This window comes from Stigmatopora nigra, chromosome 14, assembly GCF_051989575.1.
Source record: "Stigmatopora nigra isolate UIUO_SnigA chromosome 14, RoL_Snig_1.1, whole genome shotgun sequence".
NCBI classification, from domain to species: domain Eukaryota; kingdom Metazoa; phylum Chordata; class Actinopteri; order Syngnathiformes; family Syngnathidae; genus Stigmatopora; species Stigmatopora nigra.
The window spans coordinates 3,664,167-3,689,709 of record NC_135521.1 but is presented as its reverse complement, the minus strand read 5'-3'; the positions used below and the strand labels follow the sequence as shown (position 1 = coordinate 3,689,709).

Here is a 25,543-nt window from a genome sequence, read left to right as displayed (position 1 = left end):
ATTTAGCTAGATGGCAGTAATGAGCAAAAATGCTAGTTGGTAAACGCATATCAAACCTAAACAGGAAGAAGACAGAGAAAGAAGAAGGGGTGGAGCGTTCGCACGTTTCTTTCGAGGAGCGCTCGTTTTTCTTTTGTGGCGCGTTTTGACATTTTGATCCATATTTCCATTAAAATTACATAAACACAAGGCGTCGTTTGCAACACGTCTCGAGTGGACGACGGACTTCTCGTCTGTTATCTCTAATAATATACTGACTACGTTTCGCGAGCCCAAGAACAAACAAACAAACAAGAAGGAGACGGTGCCGCGTTTATCGCCATTTTGCGTGTTCATCAACCCCACCAAGGTACACGTTATGTCCTATTTATCCAAAATGATTTTGCATGACGCTCGTTTTGTCAAACATTCCGCTTTAATATATGTACTACATTTTTTTGGAGGTTGGTTTTGTACGGCATGGCGGAAGCAGACCGACCAGGGAAGCTGTTTATCGGGGGGTTGAATACTGAGACTACCGAGAAGTCCTTGGAGCAGTACTTCAACAAATATGGCAGGATTGTTCAAGGTAAATTAATTGAATGTTAGACGTTTTTTTGTGTAAGTGCGTCAATTTAACATTTATTCTGTGATAATATATTTTGACCCGCAGTGCGCACGTAAACCACGTGACGCACTTTAATTAGCATGCTAGCTTCAACGTAACTCAAATGTTTGTCAGTCAATTTAAAGGGCAAAGGGGGCAACAATGACGAATATTATTGCTTTGGTTAAATACTAAATGTGATTTCAACACAATTAGTAGTATGTTGATTTGTGGTCTTGTAGTATGTACTACACTGTTTAAACATAAAATCCACTTGCAATAACTTTGATCTGCTTTCAGCTAGGAGCACGTTAAATTAGAGTACTTGTTTATTAATCTTGCAGAACAATGTCACTTTACTGCCCTTAATGCTTTCCCACCATAAACGGAAGCAGCACTCTGTCAAATGGAAATTTGAAGTTGTATGTTAATGTGTGTCGTCCACTCAACCTTATTGTGTATCCAGTTCTCCTGATGAAAGACCGTGAAACAAACAAATCAAGGGGCTTTGCATTTGTGACCTACGACAGTCCGGCTGATGCAAAGGATGCAGCACGTGAGATGAATGGAAAGGTATGGATTCCTAGAAAAAAAAGCAAGTGCTGTACTTTCAAAACAGGTTTGAGAAATGTGGTCTCTTGTTTTTCTCTTGACAGTCTCTCGATGGCAAGCCCATTAAAGTGGAGCAAGCCACTAAGCCTCAGTTTGATAATGGGGGCAGACGAGGTCCCCCATCAATGCACTCCCGCGGCCGAGGCCCTCACAGAGGCTCACGTGGATCCAGGGGAGGTGGAATGAGGGGCCCGTCATCTAGGGGTATAAATACTATTTGATTTGTGAGTTCTTAAACATTCTTGACAATTCATTTCATCTCAACCTTTTCTATCATGATTGTAGACTACTATGACGACGATGATGATGACTACTATAAAATGTCATCAAGAGGCCCACCCATGAAGAGAGGACCCCCAATGCGCAACGGAGGCCCACCACCGAAAAGATCAAACTCATCTGGTCCCATGAACAGAGGTGAGTTTCTAGCCTCATGACCGCTGCTTAGAGTATATATAAAAACTCTTTGGCTCCCTTTGACTGTGCTAGACTTAGTCTTTTTTGAGAAATTATGCAAATTTAAGAGTTCACTCAAGACTAAAGACAATGTGCTCATATTTTTTTTATTTATTTATAGCTCCTATGTCAAGGGACAGGGAACCCTATGGTCCACCCCCTCGCCGAGACTCCATGATGTCCAGAAGGGATGACTATCCATCTCCCAGAGATGACCATTATAACTCCAAGGATGGGTAGGAGACTTTAAAGCTATCCATTTTGTATTACCTGCTCTCTTCATACAAATAGGTTACACAATTGCGTTTGTGGTCCGATTGAATGAAACGTATCTTTAACAGATACTCCAGTCGGGATTATAACTCGAGAGATTCAAGGGACTATGGACCTCCTTCCAGAGATTATTCATACAGGGATTATTCCAATTCTCGAGAGGACTATGGCTCCATGTCAAGGGGTTACAAGTAAGTGTATTTAGGGTTTTCATTAGAACACTTGCAAAGTCTGGTGGCAGAGAAGCCCACTCACAGCCCACCACGAAAAGCCTACCTGCATGTAAAGCTTGTGGGGTCCTGGGCGAAACCTTGATGTTTTGACTCGTTGGCCAAAAAGATCAGGCCCTCGTGTAACATTTTCGACCTATTTCAGTGACCGTGATGGCTACGGAGGAGGCCGGGATTCCCGAAATTACATGGACCGCCCTAGCGGAGGAGGAGGTGGTGGTGGATCATACAGAGATTCGTTTGAGGGTTACGGTAAGATTTATGTATGTATATTTTGCACAGGTATCAGGTGAAAACAAAATGGCACGAAGAGGAGCTGCATAAATAAATAATGGACCCAAAATTCCAAGAAAGAACAACTCAAAGGAATCCACTTTTAAAATGTTATCATACTTTGCCGCACCAGCAAAACTTGAAGTTTTTCAACATTTGGCTGATTGGGCATTGGCAAAAGTAAATGTATCACATCGTTTTATTAAGCCCAGAGTTGACTATCGTAAGGAGCCAGAAAGAGTCCCGAGAGACCTCCGCAAAATAAGTTGCCAATCAAAGCTCTCCCTCAAGGAGTTGACATCCGTAACCATCAAGACAACTGAAAACATGAAGCTTTAAAAAAAAAAAAGGGAACAGTGACCTCAGAAATCAATGGCATGTTGAAACCAAATACTCCTTGTGGCTGGATGTTTTTCTGCAACAAATGAGTTCAATTTAGAGGTGCAATCACCACCAATAGATGGGCGTGTAAATATGCCCACCAGTTCAATCGATACATCACAGAATTTCAATGTACTGGGGGAAAAAAAAGAGAACCAAAGCTACAAGAACAAAATGTGTACATGATACCTTGCCAATTACCTGACCCATTGACCCTGCAGGTAACTCTCGCAGCGCCCCACCTTCACGAGGTCCCCCACCGTCCTTTGGTGGGGGCAGCGGCAGCGGTCGTTACGATGACTATGGCGGCAGTTCCCGGGATGGCTATGGCGGGCGTGACAGTTACAACAGTCGGAGTGAGCCGTATCCACCTCGCAGCGAGCGAATGGGTAGACAGGAGAGGGCTGCTCCCCCTGGTGATAGAGGGTACCCCCCTCGCGATTCATACAGCTCGAACCGCGGAGGGCCACGAGGCGGCCGTGGAGGCAGTCGACCTGAGAGAGGCATGAATCGCAACAGATATTAAAATGGACATGGATGGCTCTCAAATGCAGATATTAGTCCTCACGAAGAGTTCAATTGTGGGCAGGGGTCGCACAGAAAAAAAAGAAAAAAAAAACACCATGTCTAAATATGGATCATTCATTTTTGCTTTAAATTGTATCTTGACTTCCTATTCTTTTTTTTGTCCATGTTTACCGACTTTTTCCCCCCTACTCTTATGTAACGAAATAGACTCCCAGTACTTTTTGTTATTTTTGATACATTCAGTGCTTCTGGAATCTGCAATGCCCTTGAGTTTGGGGCACCTACTCAATAAAGCTTTTAGTTGTACCACTGACCACTGAGCATCAATAGGGCAACACCAAAGGATCAATATCTCAAGTACTCTCTAAGGTGTAGTTGCTGAGTCTGCTCTGGGAAGTTCACTCAAAAGAAAAATTGGTCACTTCTGTGTTGAGAGTTAGGCAATTGTCACTGTCAAAATGTTCCAATATTGTTCCCTTGGAAATGGCTCCTCCAACCTAGATCTATTGGCTGGCACGCTACGACAAAACCAAAGGCAACAACAAGCAAATGCAAGCTTCTATCCTACAAGAACCCATAGTCAACTGCTGGTAAGCAACGCAAACCTCTTTGTTTCAAATCTAAATGCCTTTCATTGTTCCTGTTTAGCAGTGGTCACTCAATGCAAGACCTTAGGCCCTCAAGGACTAGAAAAAGTGGATGTCAACTTGAATGGGTCATTTTTTTGACTAGCCTAATTTGTGGGAACTCCAACAACCACAAAGGAAAGCTAAGACCTTTTTGTCCCTTGTCACAATGAAAGTTTTCGCTTTTTAAATATTTTTCCCCTCAACTGAACACTGAAAATTAGGATCATCTTTTTATCAAGTGCCTGTCTAATCAAAGTACTTGATTTAAGTGAGCAAGATTGACAAATCTGCTTTAAATACTTTAGATAATAAACCAATCGCCAAGCATTTATTTGTCACCGTAAAAAAAAATATATAAAAATGTTTCACAACCTTCCCCTCAACCAAAGGAGACCTCTGGAAGAATGTTGACATTGCAACCACCAAACTGGAAAGATTTGCTAAAGTGAAGGGCTGGGGTTTCAAGCACTTTTCAAATAACTTGTATATTTCATGTATACAAAATAATGACAAATGTGAGAGATTAACTTTGTTATCTTGTTGCAGGATGAACACGCTTGAAGGTAACGAACCTTGATGCGCACACCACCACTGTTGGATTCTCTGACTGATGGCCTAATGCTCAACATGTTTCAGCTCGCCATGGTATGACCAATCTATTAGCATGCATAAATTATATGGGCATGGATTTGTGTGTTGTTCTGATTGTCTGTTATCCCTTAGGGTCTGCCTTTGGCGTGGGACATGTGGTTGAAAGAGTCCGGGGAACTGAGGAAGCTGAAGGGCCCAGAACTTGTCACTTTTTAATAAATGGTAAAACCTGACACTGCTGTATGTTTTCTCAAACTGAATTAACAGTAAATGTATCAGTCAAATGGCTACATGTTCTAAATGAATCTGCTTCAGGACACTAAATAGTTACAATTATATATTCTTAAAGCTTCACATAGTTAATTGCCTAAGAAGATGCTAATTATTGTTATGTATCTTAAACCTTAAAATTGTTGACACAGAAGATGCAAGCCTGGGTAACATGTAAGATCATAGATGACATTGTGGTAGCCTGGTTGGTGTTGTTGGTTTGTATTTCTGCAAAATATGCTGACGCATCAAGATTCGCTTCCTAATCCCTGCGGCAGTGTGTTAAAGGACGACCGGGGCAAGCACCACGACAGCAGAGACCTAATTTAAGACATTTTGTTGCCACCCTAAATTTTAGATGTAAGCTTTTGAATGTCTGAAAACATTGGCTTCCAGCGGTTCGATGCTCGAGTGATCCTCTGGTCTAGTGTCAGACTCCATAGTATTGGAATTTAGTAATGGTGTGTTATTTGCAGCAGACAGAAATTTGGTGCAAGTAATTGCATGCACAGTACAGTACTGGGTGAAGCATGTTTTAAAAGTTTTTTTTTTTTTTTTTTTTACATAAGTAAACTATTAAATAGATTTAGAAAGTACAGATCAACAGGCAAAGTCATTAAATGTTTGAATATATCTGATCAGTCATCTAGTCTCAGGAAACCAGTTGATTTTTGTATTTTTTTTTTTGTGGTTAAAATTTTACCGAATTATGAGGGTAGTAGTGAACATATGGTGGCCCGGAGACCAAGAGTGATTAATGGGTCCTCACTGTGAGTTTGAATGTTCTCCCCGGGTTTATGTGGGTTTTCTTTGGGAACTCCAGTTTCCTCCCACATTCCAAAGTCATGCATGCATTGTAGACTGATTGAAAACTAAATTGCTCCTAGGTATGAATGTGTGTGTGTGAATGGTTGTTGTCTCCTTGTACCTTGCGATTGGCTGACCACCGATTCAGCCTCTGGCCCAATCTGGGAAAGGCTCCAGCACCCCTTGCAACTTTAATGAGGATAAAGTGGATCAGAAAATGACATGATATGAGGATAATGGAAAAACAAAAGTTATTTGGACTTTTTGGGGATAAACTGTTATTACATAAACAGTCACGTGCCCTGTAATGGGATTTTCTAATTGACTTCAGCAGATTGATGCTCTTTTGCATACTGTTGAGGTGCCTACTTGCCAGTAGGGGTGATCATCACTTTTGGCATGTGCTAACACAGCCGGCCCCAACCCCCACCTCTTTGACGCCTCTTGCTAAACTTCAAGCAGAAGTGCGGGGCTTCGAGGTGCACCACACGCCGATACGGATCCAGACCACCGGCGGAGCAGGACTGCCGCCGGCAAGGCAATGACTGTTTAACGGCGCCATGAATCCCGAGGAGCAGACCGTAACCTGGTTGATATCGCTGGGGGTACTCAGTTCCCCCAAGAAGAATATCGCCGATCCGGAGGAGTTCTTGAAAGTCTCGCTGAAGGATGGCCTCGTCCTTTGTAAACTGGTGGAGAGGCTTGTGCCGGGTCTCAACGCCAAGGTAGTAAAGTCGAAGCCAAAAAAAATGAAAGTTGACATGACGATCCGATAGTGAACATAAAGGGAGGGGTTTGATTTGCTCGCAGGCGGACAGGCCGCCTATTTTCAAAGTTGAAGCTGACTTTCTGCTTTTAATGACGTCTCCTTTGCATATGAGACGAAGTTAATAGGTAATATTGGCGGCAGATTCATCAAAAAAATAACTTTGATAGTGTTCCGCATTCTCGGCGCAACTTGTCTGTGGGGAAACGGGAAGCATAGTCGCTGTGCTAATTGCGCGTAATCATGCTTTGATGCTTATGTAACCGGTGTTATGATCGGGAAAGGGTGCTTATTTTATACTTTAAAAAATATTAAATGTAAAGTTGATATAGTTGCAGAGCAGTTTCGTCACTTCCTGGTTGCTTGTTCTGACCTCTTGTTTTGTAAAAAATGGCGTCAAACGGAGTCGAACAGGAAAAGCTCAATTATAATACCGGAAATATCACGTCTAAAATATATATTTTAAGAATATTCAAACCCCATATTACTAAAAACATATCTGAATATATGTCTGGTTGAAGTTATCAATCTTATGTATTCGCACCAAACCAATCTATGATCCTTGTGCGTATTGTTCCCTATATTCTTCTTTTTTGTTTTCAATCTACAACTGTGAACATCTGATTTTCAAGAAAATTCAAGAGTAAAACAGTTTTTCAAAACAAAACAACAACTCTAATGTAGTTTAACTTTGAAAGTCGAACTTGGCAGCGGATATTTACGTCTACGCCAGCTTGACGCTGATGTCATGTTTCCATGAAGAGGACGCGGATAGACTGCATTTTGTAAGAAATAACTGACACTCAAACGAGCAATCAAACTAGAATTTAACATATTTAATTTTATGTTGGTGTGTTTTGGGGAAAAAGATCACGTCCCCGCTGCCTTTCTGTGTGTTAATATCTTCAATCCGGTGTGTGTGCGCTCAGTACTGCCCGGATCCGCGAACCGAAGCTGACTGCATTGGCAACATTCGAGAGTTTCTGAGAGGATGCTCGTCCTTGAAAGTGGAGGTAAGTTTGCAACTGTGCGTGCCGACGAATGGTTGCGTGTTTCATCACCGATTTATGCTTTCTTAGTCCCAGTGGACATCTTGGAGTGGACTTGGACCTGATCGCTTGTTGTGTTGTGATCCTCTCAGCCTGCTTTACTGTATCGTGTTTCCCTCCTTCTATACGTCCATGTGGAGTGAGCCACATTAACAGGCATGTGCTGTCTGTCAAGAAAAAAAATGAAGCACAAATTATTACTCCCTATATTAAATCGAGCGTGCATTTTGGTGACTTAATTTACTGCTTGGAAAGCAATGCATATCGTCTCTTTGGGGTCAAGTTTTCTAAGGGTTTCAGATAAGGATTATTAAAAACAGTGCAGTCGCACCTCTACTTACGAAATACTTCAAGAACTTTTATTGTAAGTAGAGCAGCAGCACTTTATATGTAAATTCTGTAATTCGTTCCACGGCCCTAAAAAATACTAAAAACTAAACCCTTTAAAAATGATCAAAGTGGCTCACTTTTCTATGAAAGTTATGAGAAACAGACAAAAATGAAAGAACATGATGGGAAAATCATTTATTAATGTATTAAAATGGATAAAACCATGCAAAAAACATGAGGAAACAAAGGGATGTCCCGTGTGTTGCCGAACTGATGCTCTTCTATTTATACCAGTAAAAATAATGTAAAGTATAATGTAGCTGGTTAATGATAACTCCCTTTGTATGTGTTCAACTCAAGAAATGCTTTGCTTGGGGTATAAAACATGGTTCTGTTACTGTCATTAGTTTCAAAAGCAGTGTAGCCCCACTCAGCAGACATATTAGCCCATGGTTGATTTTCAGCAGCCGAAAACCACAATATCACTGAAAATATGCGACTTCTGTATCTGATCTGATCTTGTGACCAAATCTGATACCGTCTAATACTCCATAGACATTCGTATTCCGTTATCTATACTGATTATCAGATCAAGACATCACAAAAGAGTACTCAAAGTTGCAAATACAAGATTGGTTATGAATGGTTTTAGTCCAAAGCATGACCTATGTTGTCCCCATACCAAAATGTTTCAACTTGTAATCGGTAGTCAGGAATATGCCCAATACCATTATGATACTATTTAATTAAGACATGCAGAATTAAATGTTATTTTAATTCCATTTCCAGTAGGATCGACAGGAGTGCAAAATGAAATTCCCCAACATTAACATTTTTGCTGCCCTGTGGTATTGCAACAATGTGTAATTGCTTTTTAAAAATTTTTGATTGTTGATACTTTTGCAATCAGATATCGTCTCCAGATGCAACTTTTCACGTGTGATATTTTGAAATGTTTCAATACTTTTGTATACATAAGTTGGAAATGATGGAAAATGTTGGTCGCTTTCCAAAGCAAAAGCAGATGTTTTCCAATGCCTTTTTAAAAAAAAAAATTAAAAAAACAAGGCGCCACTTTTTATAAAGGACTAAAGAAAGTGGAGCATATTTGCCATTGAGCTTATTTACCATTTGTAATATTGATTCTTTGGACAGTACGATATATTCTGATATTTCTACTGTTACGATTTGATGCCTTCAATCAATATTCTGTAATAAATACTCATTTTTCAGTTATAAAACAATAAGCAAATGTTTATACTTTCTATTGTTTTAGGCATTTGAATGGAAATCATTCTTTAAGAAATATATTTTAATTTTAATTTACTTAAAATTAATTTAAAGATCTATTAAATAATAACTGCTGAATTTTTCGCATTTCAATTAAATGATCTGATCGGTTGCCGTTGATGGCCCTAGACATCCAATTGCTAATTGACTGCTAATTGGATCACTGCTCAACCAGTCAATGTCAATTGTATTGTTCCACTACATTTTACATCATCATGACGGTAGTGAGATGATGTTGTTGTCATGTATGCTTTTTGTGTTTTTTGGTTAGTTTTGATTATTTCAAATTTGGCCTCGGTTCCATAAAAGTTTGAAATGCTATTTTGGAGCTTATTAGAGGAGTGGAAACAATCGTTAATTGCAAATATGAGCCAACCATTTGTTGGAGTTCATGAGAATAAGTGTCGTGGTCTGTTTTGAAGAATGCTTCTATTATCACAGAAGGAATGCATTGCAGATGTTGGGAGTGTCTTCTCACTGTGTGCCACACTGGACACGTCCTTTCCATCTTTATAAATAATCTTGCTCTGGTCTAGAATCACGTCATCTGCTTTGTGCCACTTTGACTCACGATACACTAGAGTGGAGGACTGATCAATGCCCAGTTGGCTTGTTATATCTGGGAGGTCCTCTATAGCCCATAATTAGACCCTGTGCAGCCAACAGCAGCTCATGGCAAACCAGCCCAAAGCCCTAAAGTCAGCCCTGCCCAACTTTGGGTTGATGACGTGATCATGTCTTTTCCTTTTTCCCACCGCCATAGCAAAAAATGCCTGTTTATCCATTGCCAGCACAAAGAAGACAGTCATGCTGTTTTCAGTTCTACACTGACACTCTGAAAGAGTGAGCCCGTTAACTCAGGCCTTCTGGCTTCTTATCGCAACTAAATGGTATGATATATAGGCGCATGTAGACAAGGACAGCCGTATTTTCATTATGTCTGATAAATTAGGGCTTTTGCCATTTCACATTTGAGCATCATGTGATATTTCACAGCCATGATTTTGGATGACGGACTGTGTTGTACGGCATGGATTTGATGTGTATGATTCAGAAATCAGAAACACATTCAGGGGTGAGAAAAATAAAAACTTATGACAGGGTACTGCTACTTCTGCACTGGTTCTGGAAGCTCTGAGGTTCAGAATCTGAACATTTAAACTTTAAGTTAGTTACTGTTATTCTCTTCATTATAATGATTTTTACAAATTACCGGTTCTCATCATGTGGCGTGTTGTCCTCAAGTTATCAATTAAGTACATAACAATGGTTGACTTTATGCCTTGTGTTCGCATCTTTTTTTCATTCTTTTGTCTTCTCTGGAATGAAAAAAAATAAGAGCTAACAACCCTATTAGTGAGTAACAAGTTATTTGCTTTCAAATGTTTGGCGTGAAAGGGAACTATTGCTTGACTATAAATCTAAGTATATACAGAAATTTTAAGAGTTACTAAGTCTCCTCAGTCCTGCAAACGACATTAAAATAACTGCAGTTCAGGTTAATATACAATACATTTCTAAATTGGGGTTTATTCAGCTTATCGACGCTGATATATGTAATTTATTTTGATTACGACATCGGATAAAAGATCCAACTTCAAACTAGGTTATCTAGATAGACCCCTGTGCAGTCTCACCTGCATATTACTTATTTATTAGAGAAGTTGATGACGATATGAACAAAAGACTACCGCCCGCAAGTATCAGTTATCGGCCTACTTGTAATATTCAGTATCATGCCCAGAAAAACATTGCTTGAGTGCATTTGAACCCAGACCATATTTTCTTGAGAAGTGTATCTTGCAGAGGATTTTTATCGATAATTCAAAATGAATAAAATTCGTAAATAGGTTTTCATGTCCTAAAAAATCACCCTTAATGCAAATATCCCCTTTCTTTTGATCACATAAGGATCCAGAATACAAGTTGTGACCTGTATGTATGCATGCATGCGTACTCTTGAAAGCAGGATGGTGATTATTACAAAGATGTGGTGATCCTGACACTACTCGTGCAATGCTGAAACTATATTTAAGATGTTTTATTTAAAATGTGAAACCCTAGGCTCCGAAGGAAATGAGATAGCTGTTTGAAACACTGCAAGAAAGCGGGCACCAGTGTGTGTGTGTGTGTTTGCAGCGAATCATTAAAGCGTCTGGCTGTTTTATAGACTGCTAATTTACAAAATATGGGTCATGCTTAATGTGCCTGTAGTTATATGCAGCAGTGCTGAGGCTCATTTACATCCTGCGGGCTCAATAATTGGTATACAGATTCGTGTTTCTAATTTTGACACACACATTTGACCTGATTTGTTGTTTGTTTTTTTGTGTTTGTGTTTAATCTAGGGGTTTGAGCCCGAGTGTTTGTACAACGGAGAGAATTTTGGAAAAGTCCTGACCACATTGCTGGCCGTCAACTTTGCAACGCAAGGTAAGAGTTGCTGTGCCGTCCTTCACCGACCTTTCGACATCTGCTTTGTTTCAAACAAAGCCGCGTTGAATTTACACCATCGATTGTTTCAACAGATTTTCCACAATTAATCAATTATTCATGTGGGCAGTATGATAGAGAGTAAAACAAAACGGCATAGAGGTCACGGTGTCTTATTGGAGGACCCTGTTTTTTTTTCCGGGTTGTGATTTTCCTTTGAAACAAAGTCATTAATAAAATAGTGTTATTTTTCAAAGTCGAGCAAGTGATTTACAAAAGCTATCATTAAACAAATATATATTGCAAAATTCTATTAGTCGGGTCTGGCCAGTTTAAGCATCCTTTGTCCGATCTTGGTTCTTGTCACGATCTTAAATTGACTTTTGAATAGCTTTTGTGCAAATCTGAAATGATCTGCAATGAAAACAGTAAACTAGAGAATAGTTCAACTAAACTATATTCTCATTAAGTAAATATTAACATAACATTAGACTCAGAGACCGACGATAGCGCTTGACAGAGAATCACTGACTTTACCATAAAATAATGAAAAAAGACTAGTAGAATTCAAACTATAGATTTGTTAATACATTTTATATGTAAAATGAAATATAAGCATGCATCAACTAGACACTAATATCCACCTTAATTTTATTGTCTTGACCTAGGGCATTACCAGACATGCTCCAGTATTTTAATTGGCTAAAACCCTTCCAAGATGTCTACCGCCGTCAATGGCACTAAAACATGACCATTGGCTGCCAGCCCAACCAGTTCAAATACAATGTATTAGACGTATAAGTCCGCTCAGGGTCTTACTGTCCCAATGTGTACTCCAGAAAACTGCACCACTTGGTGGGTTAAGAGGCAACAACACAATGTGTGTTACTCAATTTGTGTCATCCAACATTTGATCAAACTGATTAGCTTTACTGGCAGAGAGGCCAGCTGGTGTGAGAGTTGTGTGTCCTGCTGGGTGCCATATTTGCCTGCTGAGCTTGTCGTACCTTCACTAATGTCCTGCTTTCTTCATTTCACATTCAAATGAAGATGGCTTGGTGTTAGACGAAATCTGGAATGGGAAACTTGATATTAGCTTCCCGTGCACGTCACCGAACACTGCACACCCACAGCTATATGAGGATATCTCATTTTAATGTTCATTTGTTTTTGTCCGAATTGGAAATGAGTTGCAGCCAACCGTTAGTAACATTTAATCAGCAGTATGCGCACTCTGACAGTAGCTCAGGGTTTCAAGTTGTTTCTCTGGTCTAAAAATATGGCCGTCGGTATCGGCAAAACATGTTGAGAAAAATTGGATTAAAAGTCAAAAAGTTATCATTGGGACATCCCTAGTCCAAACTTGACCTGAGGTACTGCAGACCCAAGCTAGTTGATGCAACATAAAAAGTGTTTGTCTTCCTTGTGATCTTTCTTTCTCCTCTATGTTAAATTGTAATTTTTAAGACAAGGAAAGAGCAAATTGTATATTTTGTGTCCACAGACAGCGTTACAGAGAGGTCATGTCCACAGTCCGGCACCTTATCACTTAGTCAGACAGCATCCTCACACTCTGCCTCCTCTGCCAAGTCCAAAGGCTCTTTGCGACGACAATCCAAATCTGTGGTACATTTTGTTTCTTGCCTAGTTGAAATTTCAGCATGAACCTGTAATTGTAATTTTACAAGTTGGCTCTGTGGGATATCCGCTTTACAGGAGATGTCAGAGAATGGCAGCAGCGGGAGTGGGCAGCTGGTGGTAAAAGCCCGCTTCAACTTCAAGCAGAACAATGAGGACGAGCTATCATTCAGCAAAGGGGACGTCATTGTCGTGACACGGCAGGAAGAAGGCGGATGGTGGGAGGGAAACCTCAGTGGCAAGACGGGCTGGTTCCCTAGCAACTATGTGCGCGAGGTCAAGGCCTGTGGTGAGTTAGACCGCAAGACCTTACTTATACTAGCGCGCCTAAACTGATCTGTTGAATCCTTTTCTAGAAAAAGCAGTATCTCCAAAAGGAGCTCACCTGACCAAAAGCTACTACAGTGTGGTAAGTTGAGAGCGTAACTCACAGTTTCGGTTTTACTGCACAGTGCACAAAAGTGCAACTTAATACTATATTGCTTGTTGTCATTTCATGTTTTTAATATTCATAACTTTCAATTCAATGATTTACTATAAATACATTAATGACATTTTAGCTTTAAGTAACTGTCAAATGGTGCTCACTCAACACAGTATTACAAATTAAATGTTTTTATAAATAGATCTTTCAATTGTATTGTTAATGTTAAATGCTTTAATAATAGTTCAGCTTTGAGCACAAAGCAAAAAAGTGCTCACTTCACACCATTGTCAGTTTTCATGTAATGTTTTTATATTTCTACCTTTCAATTCAATTATTTACTATAAAAGTAAAATTACAGGGGTGTAATCGGTGTGTTTTTTACGCTTCTGCAGGTGGTGCAGGACATCCTTGAACACGAGCGAGATTTTTTCAAAGAACTACAAACGCTGCTAAGTTGTTACCTGCGACCGTTACAATCTAGTGACAAGTAAGTAGGGATATCAAAACCAAAGCAGCTTTATGTAACTGGTCACATACATTTGCCTATTTTCTATACAGTAATACCTTGAGATACAAACTTAATATGTTCCTGGACCGAGCTCTTATGTCAATTTAGCCGTATCTCCAAAAAAAATGTTCCCATAGAAAATAACTAAAGACAAAAAACAGGACTAAACACCAAAAACAGGTGATTACAATGGACAAAACATCTATTTGTTTTAATTCACCACCTACTCACAAAGTATCTCTATGTAGTGGTTATGATCTTCAGTACTAAAATGTGACATTACTCAGTACTGATTTATCATAGAGTGTACGGATGAGAGAGAAATTACTACACACACACACACACACACACACACACACACACACACACACACACACACACACACACACACACACACACTTATAAATAAGGTTTAATCTTACATTACAGTAAATTTAAACCTTCCTGTGTAATAACTGAGGCAATATGATAATGTATTCCACCCTGGCTTTCGAGTTGGCACTTCCTGATTCTCCATTCCTCAGAACAAAGTGTTCATTTCTTTCAGTTCGTTTTTTAAAATTTTTGAATCAGCCACGACTTGCTTTGAAGGTTTTCGCTGGTGTCTTTATCAGATGCTTGCTTTGCTTTCAAATCCATGTGGATTCTGCTGGCTTTTTCGCAGATTATCCATCAACTCAATCCAGTAAAAAATGCAACCTGTTGCCCGTAGATATCTTTACGCGAGGGAGATGCGGCGAGAAGGGCGCGATGCTATTGTCATTAGCAACCTCTTGCATACTCGGTCACCCAGATAGCTGCGTCGATAACCATCTCGTATGCTCGTATCTCAATTTTGTCTCGTATCTTAAGGCACAAATTTGCTCGGAATTCTCCTATCTCAAGTTTCTCATGTTGGGACACTCGTATGTCAAGGTATTACTGTACAAGCACTCTAATTTGGAAATGAAGGAATGACTGTTTCTGCAGGTTGAGCAATGCAGACAGTGCCATCCTGTGTGGCAACTTGGAGGAGATCCTCACCTTCCAGCAGAACTTGTGTGTTTCTTTGGAGGAATGTACAAAGTTAGTCTTTCTGATGTCTTTTTATTTTATTTTATTCTTATTGGTGTAAAATCTTTGTTATCTTGTTTTCATTTCGCTCAATCGCTCATTGGTTTACTTTTCTGGCCTTGGCTTGTCCTTGCAGAGTCCCAGAGGGCCAACAGAGGCTGGCCGGATGCTTCTTAAATGTGATGTGTCAGATTAAGTCTCTGTACCTGGCTTACTGTGCCAGCCACCCATCAGCTGTCTGCATCCTCACTGATCACAGGTCTGTGACTGACATATTTTCTTACACAACACAAGTATGAGGAGCAATATACAGAGAATGGATGAGGATGGCTAGAGGTTTTTAAGAAATTATTTGGATATATGAGGATTTTATGAAAGTAGTTCTTACCTAGCGCGGGACGAAAAAAAATCATTTAATTTCACACTAAAGTAGGGTTTTGGTCGCGACACTGGTTTAGTGAAACGAAATATGCTGACTCAATGTAAAGTATGTTTCTACTTAAGAAAAATCCAAGTTACAACACCACTTCTGCAACAGATTAATTTCACAAGTAGAATACCACTGTATTTGAATCATTTGTATATGCAGTGTTGCAGCATGACTTTAAGCCACTAGGTGTCATGCTTTAATCTTGAGATATATTTTACAAAACAAAACAACTTTCTTTCCACTTGAGGTGATCTTTTTTTCATAGGCTTATGTTTCAATGAGTAGATTTGAGCCTTTTTTAAAGTTCTTGTTTTGATCCAAGTAGCTGTACTACCATTGGCCTTTTTGTCACATACATACTCACTTTGGCAGGTTTGTTCTATTGGTTACTCTCTTTAAATATGAGACCATATATAAGAGGCACCATAAGCTGTAGGTTACTCATAGACATAAGTTACCTTAGTCACCATTAAAAACAGCAACTGTTAATTTTTGTGTCACTCTTTTTTTGAGTTTTCAAACAGTTTTCACCTTCAATAAGTAAACATATTTTCATTAGAATGTCAAACTTTACCACAGATAATAATTTGGAGAATGCTTAACTCTCTATAAGGAAACTGACAATATTCAGTAAGTAAAAAAGACCAGACATACAAATACATTACAATGTGAGCTGTAAGGTTTCAATTATAACTTTTTTCTATTATTAATCAGTTTTGTTAACATAATCATCAAATGCTAAGTAAAAATAAGAAAACAAGTCAATCAAAATGAATAAATATAAAGAAATACATTGGATTTTGTTGTTGTTGTTGTTGTTTATTTAACTTGACAGTATTTAAACGAGTTCTCTCTAAGGCTTATTATCCTCACCTTGTCACTCTTACTATTGTATTCAGCGAGGACCTCGACAAGTTCATGGAGAGCCAAGGAGCCAGTGCTCCGGGCATCTTAGCACTGACCACAAGTCTCAGTAAGCCTTTCATGAGGCTGGACAAGTATCCCACCCTGCTTCAGGAGCTGGAGAGACATGTAGAGGTGAAAATGCATCCATCACATAAAAAGAGAAAAGAAATGAAATGGCAATCTCACATAATTGTGTTCTATTTTTTCAACGCAGGAAGCTCACCCAGATTTCTCCGACATTGTAAAGGCCACAGCAGCATTCAGAAGCTTAGTGGTGAGTACTTTACTTCGCAGCGGGTGATATAAGTCTTCATTCATGCAAGGCAGAGCAGCATCTTGGTTAATGCGACCGCTGCAGGTTTTATTGAAATTGGACCTCCTTGTGAGCCTTGCCGGTCTTGTCTTTATTATCAGATGTTGAATCCAATGTTCAGTCTTGTATTGTGATGGTATGCCTTTGTAGGCAAGATGGCTTCAAGACCTCTTGAAAGCTGTGAGCAGATAGCAATTTTCAAGTAAGAAGGGAACATTGGTCTTTCACTGAAACACATTTGAATGACTGTTTATTGAGGATTGTGGCAGGCAGGCGCACTTAAAGCATTCTATGCATCTAAGTGAGCTGTCGTACAAAATGAAAGTTTTTCTTACCATATTTTCTTTTTAAATTTTTCCCAGAAAATTGGTAGTTAAGCCCACCATGTATTTAGGAAGGATAAGTAGAATATATATGTTTGGTTTAAACAATTTACTAACGATACTTTAACATAGTCATGCTAAAATTGTTTAACTGTTTTATCTTTTGTATGTGGTTTTATGATTATTGTTCTTCTCAAAACGCTGCCGTTGTGGTTTTTTTTATGTAGTTCTTATGATAATCTTTATTCTGCCACTATTTCAGTGCCATCTACAGCAATATACTCCTCTTCCATTTTAATTGGGAGTTTTGGCAGCCACCGTCAGCTGCCAGAACTCCCAATTAAAATGGTCCCACACTCTATTTGCCATGAGTGCCAGCCAATCCTAATTAGAAATATTTAACATATTGTCACGTGTTCATCTAAAAAATGTGTTAATCTTCTGTCTCTAGATGCAGTGCCAGGACCTGCGAAAGCGCAAAAACCTGGAACTCCAGATTCTGTCAGAACAGGTGCGCGGCTGGGATGGCGACAGCATGAAGAGTCTGGGTCCGGTGCTCTATATGTCCATGGTCCAAATGAGGACTGGATCCAGTGAGGTAAACAAGAAGTGTGCTTTGAAAATAAGTGTGAAAGAGTCAAAGATAGATAGCTTTGTGGCTAATGTTGCTAAAGAGAAGCTCGTGAATGTGTGACGTTGTCTTACTAGTGGGTTTTCTTGGTTTTAAACTGACTCATAATACAAAAGAACATTGGAGATTGTCTACTCTTTCTAACTATTTGTATAAATTCATGTCATTTTTTTTTTGTTATTGTCTGGCAGGACAAAGATGAGCGTTACTTGATGCTGTTCCCCAACCTACTGGTGATGCTTTCCACCAGCCCGCGGATGAGTGGGTTCATTTATCAGGCGAGTAGATACTACTTATCTGCTCAGTGGCTGCCACAATTTCAATGTCCTCTGGAGCTTCACAGTGATTTAATGCCTCAATATTTTTGTTTTAGGGACGAATGCCATTGACAGGCACCACTGTAACAAGGCATGTGGAGGATGCAGACACTGCGCAATATGCCTTTGACATCACAGGTTAGTTTATTTTTAAATTCCGGACCTATTTTGCATGGTGTTAGGCTCTAGCACAATACAGGCTGAAGACTGTGACAAAGACCATGCATGCTCTTTACTGTCTTCGTATCTAGGACAACAATAAAACGTTATTAAATAATTAGATTAGATACCGAAAAAATCTGAAGTTTCTACTGGCCTATGCTATATAGCTGGGAAGTTTCAAGATAAAAAGACGTGATTGCGAAAAATCAACGAGAAGCACTGATTTAAACTAAATGGCTAATGAGGGCTGAAATTACCATACATCATTCTGTACTGAAGGACTACTCGTGAAAATATTACAATGGCCACAAAGTAATATCGACCAAACTTTATCTGTGTAATTTCTTATTCTACTTGAATTTTTATTCGACCTAAATTGTGGTCATTTTGCATTTGTATTGCCGATTTTTTTGGAATTATGCTGTGACTGTTGGCCTTTTTTCTAAATAGGTTTTATTGTTTTGCAAAGTGTTTTGCATTTGGAAATTGCTTGACACGTCTTGCATAATTTTGGACTTGTTGAGCCAACAAGACTTCTTGAATCAATTTTACCCGCAGGAAGCATGATGGAGCGTGTGACAGTCTTTTGCGGTAGTGCACAGGAGCTTCAGGAATGGCTGGACCACCTGCAGGCCTTTAGCAAAGGAGGCAGCCCTGCAGGAACAATTTTAAAGGTTTGATCTGGAGAGGGTGTGGTATATGGAAACACCTTCATACCCACTCTTTTGTTTCTCATGTATAGACGGTGGAGGGCAAGCCTCTCAGTATGGTAGGCGCACCGACACACTTGTCCCACCTCGGCAGCTTCAGTGGCATCAGCCGAGGGCCTCTGGAACCACCAAAAATGAGTAAGCCTTGGTCACTCAGTTGCTTGCGTCCGGCGCCGCCACTCAAGCCTTCAGCTGCTCTGGGTTACAAAGAGGTAGGAAGTGGCAAATTTCTCTGTTTACACATTCTCCCATCTTGTGTTTAAGGTATCGATTAAGCTAATTTATTGGTTGTTATTGGTGGCAACAGACTTTAAATTCATTAGAATTTTTCAGAGGTCGCTGGTAATGGGAGCCAATAATTATTATTTTTTTTGAAGTGAAAAAATTTTACTTGTATAATATTAAATAAAAATGTTTTAACATGTATTGAAGTTTATACAATGAATCAATTCACAAATAATCAGATCATTTAGTAAAAATATTTAAAAGAACTAGGAAATAAAATACAATGTTTAACAATTTCATTATACATTGTTGCAACATAATTAACAGGATAATTCAGTAATAAGATATATTGTAATAATAATCATTCTCTTGAATTTAAGCACTAAAATCTTAATATATAAATGGAAAATAAGCCATTTATTTGAACAAGTTATAACACTGCATTAATCAATACCAGTGTAATTGTTCAGTGAAATTATTAAATTCAGGGTTCGAAAAGTTTGCTAAGCGTTTTGTCTGAATTCCAATGTGCCACATACGTCTAATTATAAGTTTTAGATTTTCAAATAATGCCACCAAATTCTTTCCTTCGACCCTTTTTTCATTGTTAAAAAAAATAGAATCTTCTCGCATGTCCTACTTGCATGATCGCCGTTCATGAAATGGAAAGCTGCCCTTCAATCTCTATGCACAGTTGGCATGTTTCCACTCCATCTCTTTATCACCACAAACCATCAAGCAAAAACAATGATTGAAGGTCTCGAGGGTCTCTCTATCCTGTGCAAATGTTGATGAAATGAACTTTGCATCGCAAATTTTCTCACATCATATTTTCACATGCTTCTTCTCTGTTTCTTTCACTCTGTCTGTTGTAGAGGATGTCTTATATCATGAAGGTAAGGTTAGATTTGTCTATGTGTGTGTTTAACTGACGTCTCTCCTCCCTTTTCAAAGTGTTTTTGCCTGTGATTGCTTCCATGTCTGCTGTTTTTTTTTGTTTCCTGCTTTCAATGGCCATCATCTATTCGAAATGATAGTTTGCTGCTATTTTTCTTATTTTTGTGGGTGTTACATAGAAGGTTATAATAGATAAATGCATTCGCATGGCCTCCTAAGTGCTTTATAAGCCTGGTGGGCTGCTAGACTTTTCTTGCCCACAAGTACACACACATTTAAGTACAGGGAGTCCTTAGGTCATGATGTTATGGACCTTCTGCATTTGGACTTTATGTCGTCCGTGTCTCATCTGCCATTATTTCCCCTGAACCTCAGTTTTGTCTTCGCTACTGCACATAGTTTGTCCGTGTTTGTGTGCCACGAGTACCTTTGCCTTATTCACTCGATTTTTTTCACATTATGTCTCCCATGTCTCTTCTTGGTCCCACCAAAATAAGCAATTACCATGGAAACGAAGCTTAACATCATAAATATTAGAATAGAGATGATTTGTTATATTCCAAAAGTAATACCAATTGCCCTAATCTAGCGCAAATGCAGTTTTGTGGTCTGACAGACTTTGATGTCGACAGTCAAATTACTACTGGTTCACGTCACTTATATATAAAGAATGTGATGTAACAAATTGGGTGGCATGTATGCTTCATGTTGCAATGGTGATGTGTTGAGTGCTGTGAGGTTTTTTGTTGTTGTTTTTTTGTTTTGTTTTTTTTGGGCTGTCCCTAAAAGCTATGTGTGTCTGACTGGCGTGAGCGTAAGAGGGGTGGACAAGTTGGATGTTTTGTTTTTGTTTTAAATAGCTAGGTTCCATGCTTTCACTATAGAATTAACCATTGAAAAGTTGCATCAGCAATTGTTATAAAGTACAGCATTTTATTTAATGTATTAGATATTTTGACGTTAACTTCACCCCAGTAAAATCTGATTTGTGTGTTTTGAGAGGCATTTTGTGTCACGGGTCAATTTTAAGTCATCAGTCAGTATGTTTACTCACTGCTGATGATAGACGTCGAAACAGTTTTGACTGGAAATGATCCCAGCTAGTCAAAAACCGATTGGTCGTCCATTGCCGCTAATGGCACTGGAACATGGTCATTCACTCGGTTGTCAAAGAGTTAACTAGCGCTTCCTTCCTATTGCTTGGCAAAAATATCCCCATTTGTAGAGCTTATTCTGCACTGATTGTCAAACACCTTTGACACAATGATAACATTTGAAAAAATGTGCAATTGATTCCCCCACAAACATGTTTCAGCTGCAAGAAAAGATTTTTAACACAATGCCCTTTTGTCGCAGATGTCGTCCCGTGCTTGCTGCCTTTTGTTTAGTCTTCGAGAGCTTACATGTTGATTTGCTTTGGAGTCCTTGCTTCTTTTCAGGACAGCGTTTCAAGCGAGTCACACGATTTTTTTTTTCTCCTCTCTTCCTACAGGACTCCAGCAAGAGCCCACGGCCCATGAAAAAGTTCCTGCCTGGAAACAGGAAGAAGGAAAGGAAGCCTTCGGATGACGAGGTTCACACGAGGAGAAGTACAACTGATTTTCTCTTGTTTCCATCTTCAAGAATTGACCCTTTTTGACTAATTGGTGACTTGTGTTCAGGCACAGTTGCTCTGGAGGAGGATGCTCAGATCCTGAGGGTGATTGAGGCCTACTGCACTGGAGCCAGCCTGCACACCACCAACACTCGTTTGTATTTTTAACTTACTGTCACATACATTTTTTATAATAGTATTTTATAAACCTTTTGTCCACGAATGTGGATATCACATATGTGGATGCAGATCTTCATTGAGTTAAGGTTGTTTTTTTTTAAAATATAAATTCCCATAAATAGTCCCTTGGCGTTATACACAAGATTTATTTAGATTTTTAAAAAAAAGAGCTAAAAAGTAATATATAATTTTTTTTATTTCTATTGAAACATTTATTTTAAGAGAATTTTTTTCAGTTAATGTGTCTTTTTAATATTTTAATAATAATAATAACTTGACATAGGCTTTGTCATCATCATTGACTCGACAAAAGCCTAATTGTCATCAAAGCCATCTCTGCGTATGACGAAATTGGTAAAGGAAAATATTCCGAAATATTTCAGGTCCCAACATTTCACAATAAAAAAGAATGAGTTGAAGGGTCAAATTCCATTTAACAAAACATGAGTAGAAAAATAGCATATTTTAAAGGTTGCAGCACAATTCATTAAAACAAATTTTGAGCTTTATGCATTACATTCTTTTTGTTACATCCCATACAAGCATCCGAAATATGTATATACAATCCGTCATCAATCTATTCATATCGCAACCACGGATATAACTTCGTCCATTTTGGTAGAAAGTTCGACTTTGACTGGGATTATCTGTTATTGTTTTCTTCTTCTGGATCTTCCAAAACATTTAATTTTCACCTTTTACTTTTTGGCTCCTCATTAACTGGTTGCATATTATCTGACTTTTCGGCAAGATTTAAAAAAAATGCCAATTTGGTTTTGTTTAGAACCTAACAATAGCACTTTTTTTAAAGAGGTATTTTCACACCACACGGTTATGAAATGTCCCGTGAAAAAGAGATTGTGATGACTAGATCACGATCTGAAACATCAAAACAACAATGGTGGACACTTATCAAAATGTTCCCCAGTGATACTTTTGCAAACAAAAGAATAAATGAAAATTTTTACATATCTTGATTTGATCGCTGTGTGTTAGTTTGAAAATGAATCATGCGTCTACTACTCGGCAAACGAGAGCACCGATGACTAATAAAAGCCCTTACCTTAAACAACACTGTACTGAACTGAGGTTGATCAGTTTACTACACCAATTACAAAAATAGAATAAATTGTGGCAGCCAAAACACCAACTCATGTAAGCGGCACGCAAACTATTTGTGTTTGCAGCTGTGCGTAAAGAGTGCGTGCCTCAGGTACTCCTTCCTGAGGAAGAGAAGATCATTGTGGAGGAGATGAAGAGCAACGGGCAGACGGTCATTGAGGAAAAGTAAGCCTTTGCCTTTTCAATGACTTTTTGGCCATTTGAATGTCTTAAACTCCACTCTAATTCTTTCTGTATTCTTTTTCAATTTCTTCTAGGAGTCTGGTTGATGCGGTATATGCTTTAAAGGATGAGGTCCATGAACTGAAAAAGGTAATTCATAGAATTTTATCAACAACCAAGGAGTGTTTGGACATTGCATGCTCCAAACATGAGCCATCATTGATTTTGTCCATCACCAGCTTCATTTTGCCAGTCATTTTCTCACTTGAACACCCAAATTTCGACCCTACATTGGATTCACTGTATTTTTAATCAATACTTTTTTTGTACATTGAGAATTATTAGAAAACACAACTTGACAGCAGTAGACTTGAAATACAGTGTTCCCTCGGTTATCGCGGTTAATGGGGACCGGGACCACCCGCGATAAGTGAATTTCCGCGAAGTAGTTATTCCCCTTCAAAAATGATTAATTTGAATTTAATTCCAATTTTTTTGTTTTTTTTAAATACATATATATATTTTTTACCCCCCTTTAGACAGTACACCATATAGAATACGGGTAGAGAGAGTGAAATTCATGTTATAACAAAAAAACTAAAATATGTTGTCTCAATGTAATATTTGTATTTTTTATTTTATTTTTTTCCCCAAAAAAAATCCACGAAGCTCTGAGTCTGCGGTGGCTGAACCGCGAAGTAGCGAGGGAACACTGTATATTTGAACTTAGATGGTTGGCATTGAATTATCATGTCTCAGTGCTATCGACAATAGTCAATGTCTAATGCATTTTGACTAGGAAGGGTAGCTAGCCATTTTGATCGTTTAATCGCTACCATCCCTTCCAATCAAAATGGATTCAGCGCCTTAAGTTCACTAATGGTGAAGCTTTTATACAAAATAGGATTTCTGAACACTGTGACTTTTATTGAATGACATTTTGAATAGAGATGGTGTTTATCGAGCATCAAACATGGAACATTTTTACCTGGTGAAAATGTTTTGCTCTTTATGGTTTGTACCAGGAGAACAAATGGATGAAACAATTCTTGGAAGAGGAGCAGAAGTCTCGTAAAGAGTTAGAGAGAGTGGTAAGGAAGCTCGCTAAGCAGAAGAACGACTGCACGTGGGATGACGGCGGCGGCGGCGCTCACTGAAAACCTAAAGGTGCGTTTGTGTGCGTGTCAAAAGTGCAAAATGTCGGGAAGCCACAGACATCTTAAGCCCTCCCCGCCCCTTTTTTTTTTAACCAAGGATGCTTAGCTTTCCACATGCACACATGTTTTCGCACCCAAATGCCACTGTGAACTATCCTCAACCAGGAAGTGGAACAAAAGATATAAAAAAAAAGAAATAGCCGCCTTATTTTTGACGCTTGGGTTTGAACAGGAAGCTATCAGGTCCATTGTTATTGTGTGAGTCTGTTACCATGGCAACTATTGCTTTTTTTTTTGTGCTGTCAGGAGATCAAATATTTTAAACTATGTACTGGATGTTTAGAGTTTTAATTCATATTAGAGCTTTTGCCTCTGACCATGTGACTCGTCAAAAAGTGACACGCATGTATCATTGCGAATATAATCAAAGATAATCACATTAATGCCTGATGTTTAACAAACCGATGAGTTTGAAAATAATACTACTTACTAAATATATATATATTTTATTTACCTATTAATTACCGGATTGGATTTTTAAAAATGTTTTATTTATTTTGTCGTTTCTCACTTTTAAGACATTTCTCATAGATGCATAATGAGTTACACTTGCTGTTTTTTGCTTAAACTTGTTTTTCTTGTTCACAACCCGAGCCTAAAAGTGCCTCTCGATGAGGTTTTTTTGGAACTAAAATGTTTTTTTTATTTTTTAATGTTGACAAAAAATAAGATATAAAAAGCAATAGTGGACATCGGGCTGCTTGTGCATGAAAAATTTGCAGTTCTGACGACAAAAATGACGGGAAAAAGTGTACAGTTTTGCTAGCAGGTCCCAATTCGCAATGTATAATAATATTAATAATCATGGAACAATCGGTACAAGGCAATGCGTCTTCCTCAAGCGCGATGCAGCAATGTCAATGCAACGGAATGGCACTGTATTTTCTGTATACTTTTTGTTTCATTGCTTCGAACCTTGAGCACTTCATCTCATGTCAAGTCTGCTTTTGAAAAGTTCTATGCAATTGTTATTATATTGTTGCATTTTTTTTCTAAGCACTCTGTACTTTATGTTGTCATTTTTTTATTAAAAAAACGTATTCTAAGAATTTCCAGTTTTATAAAGCTGGCCTTTAAACTAATGTCTCATATAATATTTAGATTTTTTTTAGTTTTAAATTAGATTATAAGAAATCTGGATCAAAAGCTCTAAATATTCTGTTTTTTATAGATATAAAACTTTATTTTAACTTTTTTTCTTAGTAAGGGAAAACATTTAACAAT

The 25,543-nt window shown here is 38.5% G+C and overlaps 2 protein-coding genes across 3 annotated transcripts; both read left to right on the top strand.

Moving 5' to 3' along the window:
• Positions 1–61: 61 nt before the first annotated feature.
• Positions 62–4,792, top strand: rbmx (RNA binding motif protein X-linked). 2 transcript variants are annotated; one of them, XR_013328720.1, is made up of 10 exons: positions 62–349; positions 444–568; positions 1,053–1,159; positions 1,243–1,402; positions 1,484–1,615; positions 1,776–1,890; positions 1,996–2,118; positions 2,303–2,409; positions 4,515–4,613; positions 4,692–4,792. XR_013328720.1 is itself a non-coding variant. In XM_077733134.1 (9 exons), the coding sequence occupies exons 2-9, from the start codon at positions 460–462 to the stop codon at positions 3,335–3,337; spliced, it is 1,158 nt and encodes a 385-aa protein (XP_077589260.1). In that variant the 5' UTR covers positions 62–349; positions 444–459; the 3' UTR covers positions 3,338–3,645. The 2 variants fall into 2 exon arrangements, 1 of the variants encoding a protein (XP_077589260.1); XM_077733134.1 differs by lacking the exons at positions 4,515–4,613; positions 4,692–4,792 and adding an exon at positions 3,033–3,645.
• Positions 4,793–5,970: 1,178 nt separating this feature from the next.
• Positions 5,971–25,368, top strand: arhgef6 (Rac/Cdc42 guanine nucleotide exchange factor (GEF) 6). Its single transcript, XM_077733131.1, has 22 exons — positions 5,971–6,361; positions 7,332–7,415; positions 11,420–11,504; positions 13,009–13,130; positions 13,221–13,431; positions 13,499–13,551; positions 13,962–14,056; positions 15,047–15,142; positions 15,267–15,389; positions 16,460–16,598; positions 16,681–16,740; positions 17,554–17,700; positions 17,925–18,011; positions 18,107–18,188; positions 18,771–18,886; positions 18,955–19,134; positions 20,023–20,043; positions 21,537–21,633; positions 21,706–21,792; positions 23,006–23,105; positions 23,198–23,252; positions 24,128–25,368. Exons 1-22 carry the CDS (start codon positions 6,197–6,199, stop codon positions 24,257–24,259), a joined length of 2,337 nt encoding a protein of 778 aa, XP_077589257.1. The 5' UTR covers positions 5,971–6,196; the 3' UTR covers positions 24,260–25,368.
• The last annotated feature ends 175 nt before the right edge of the window (positions 25,369–25,543 follow it).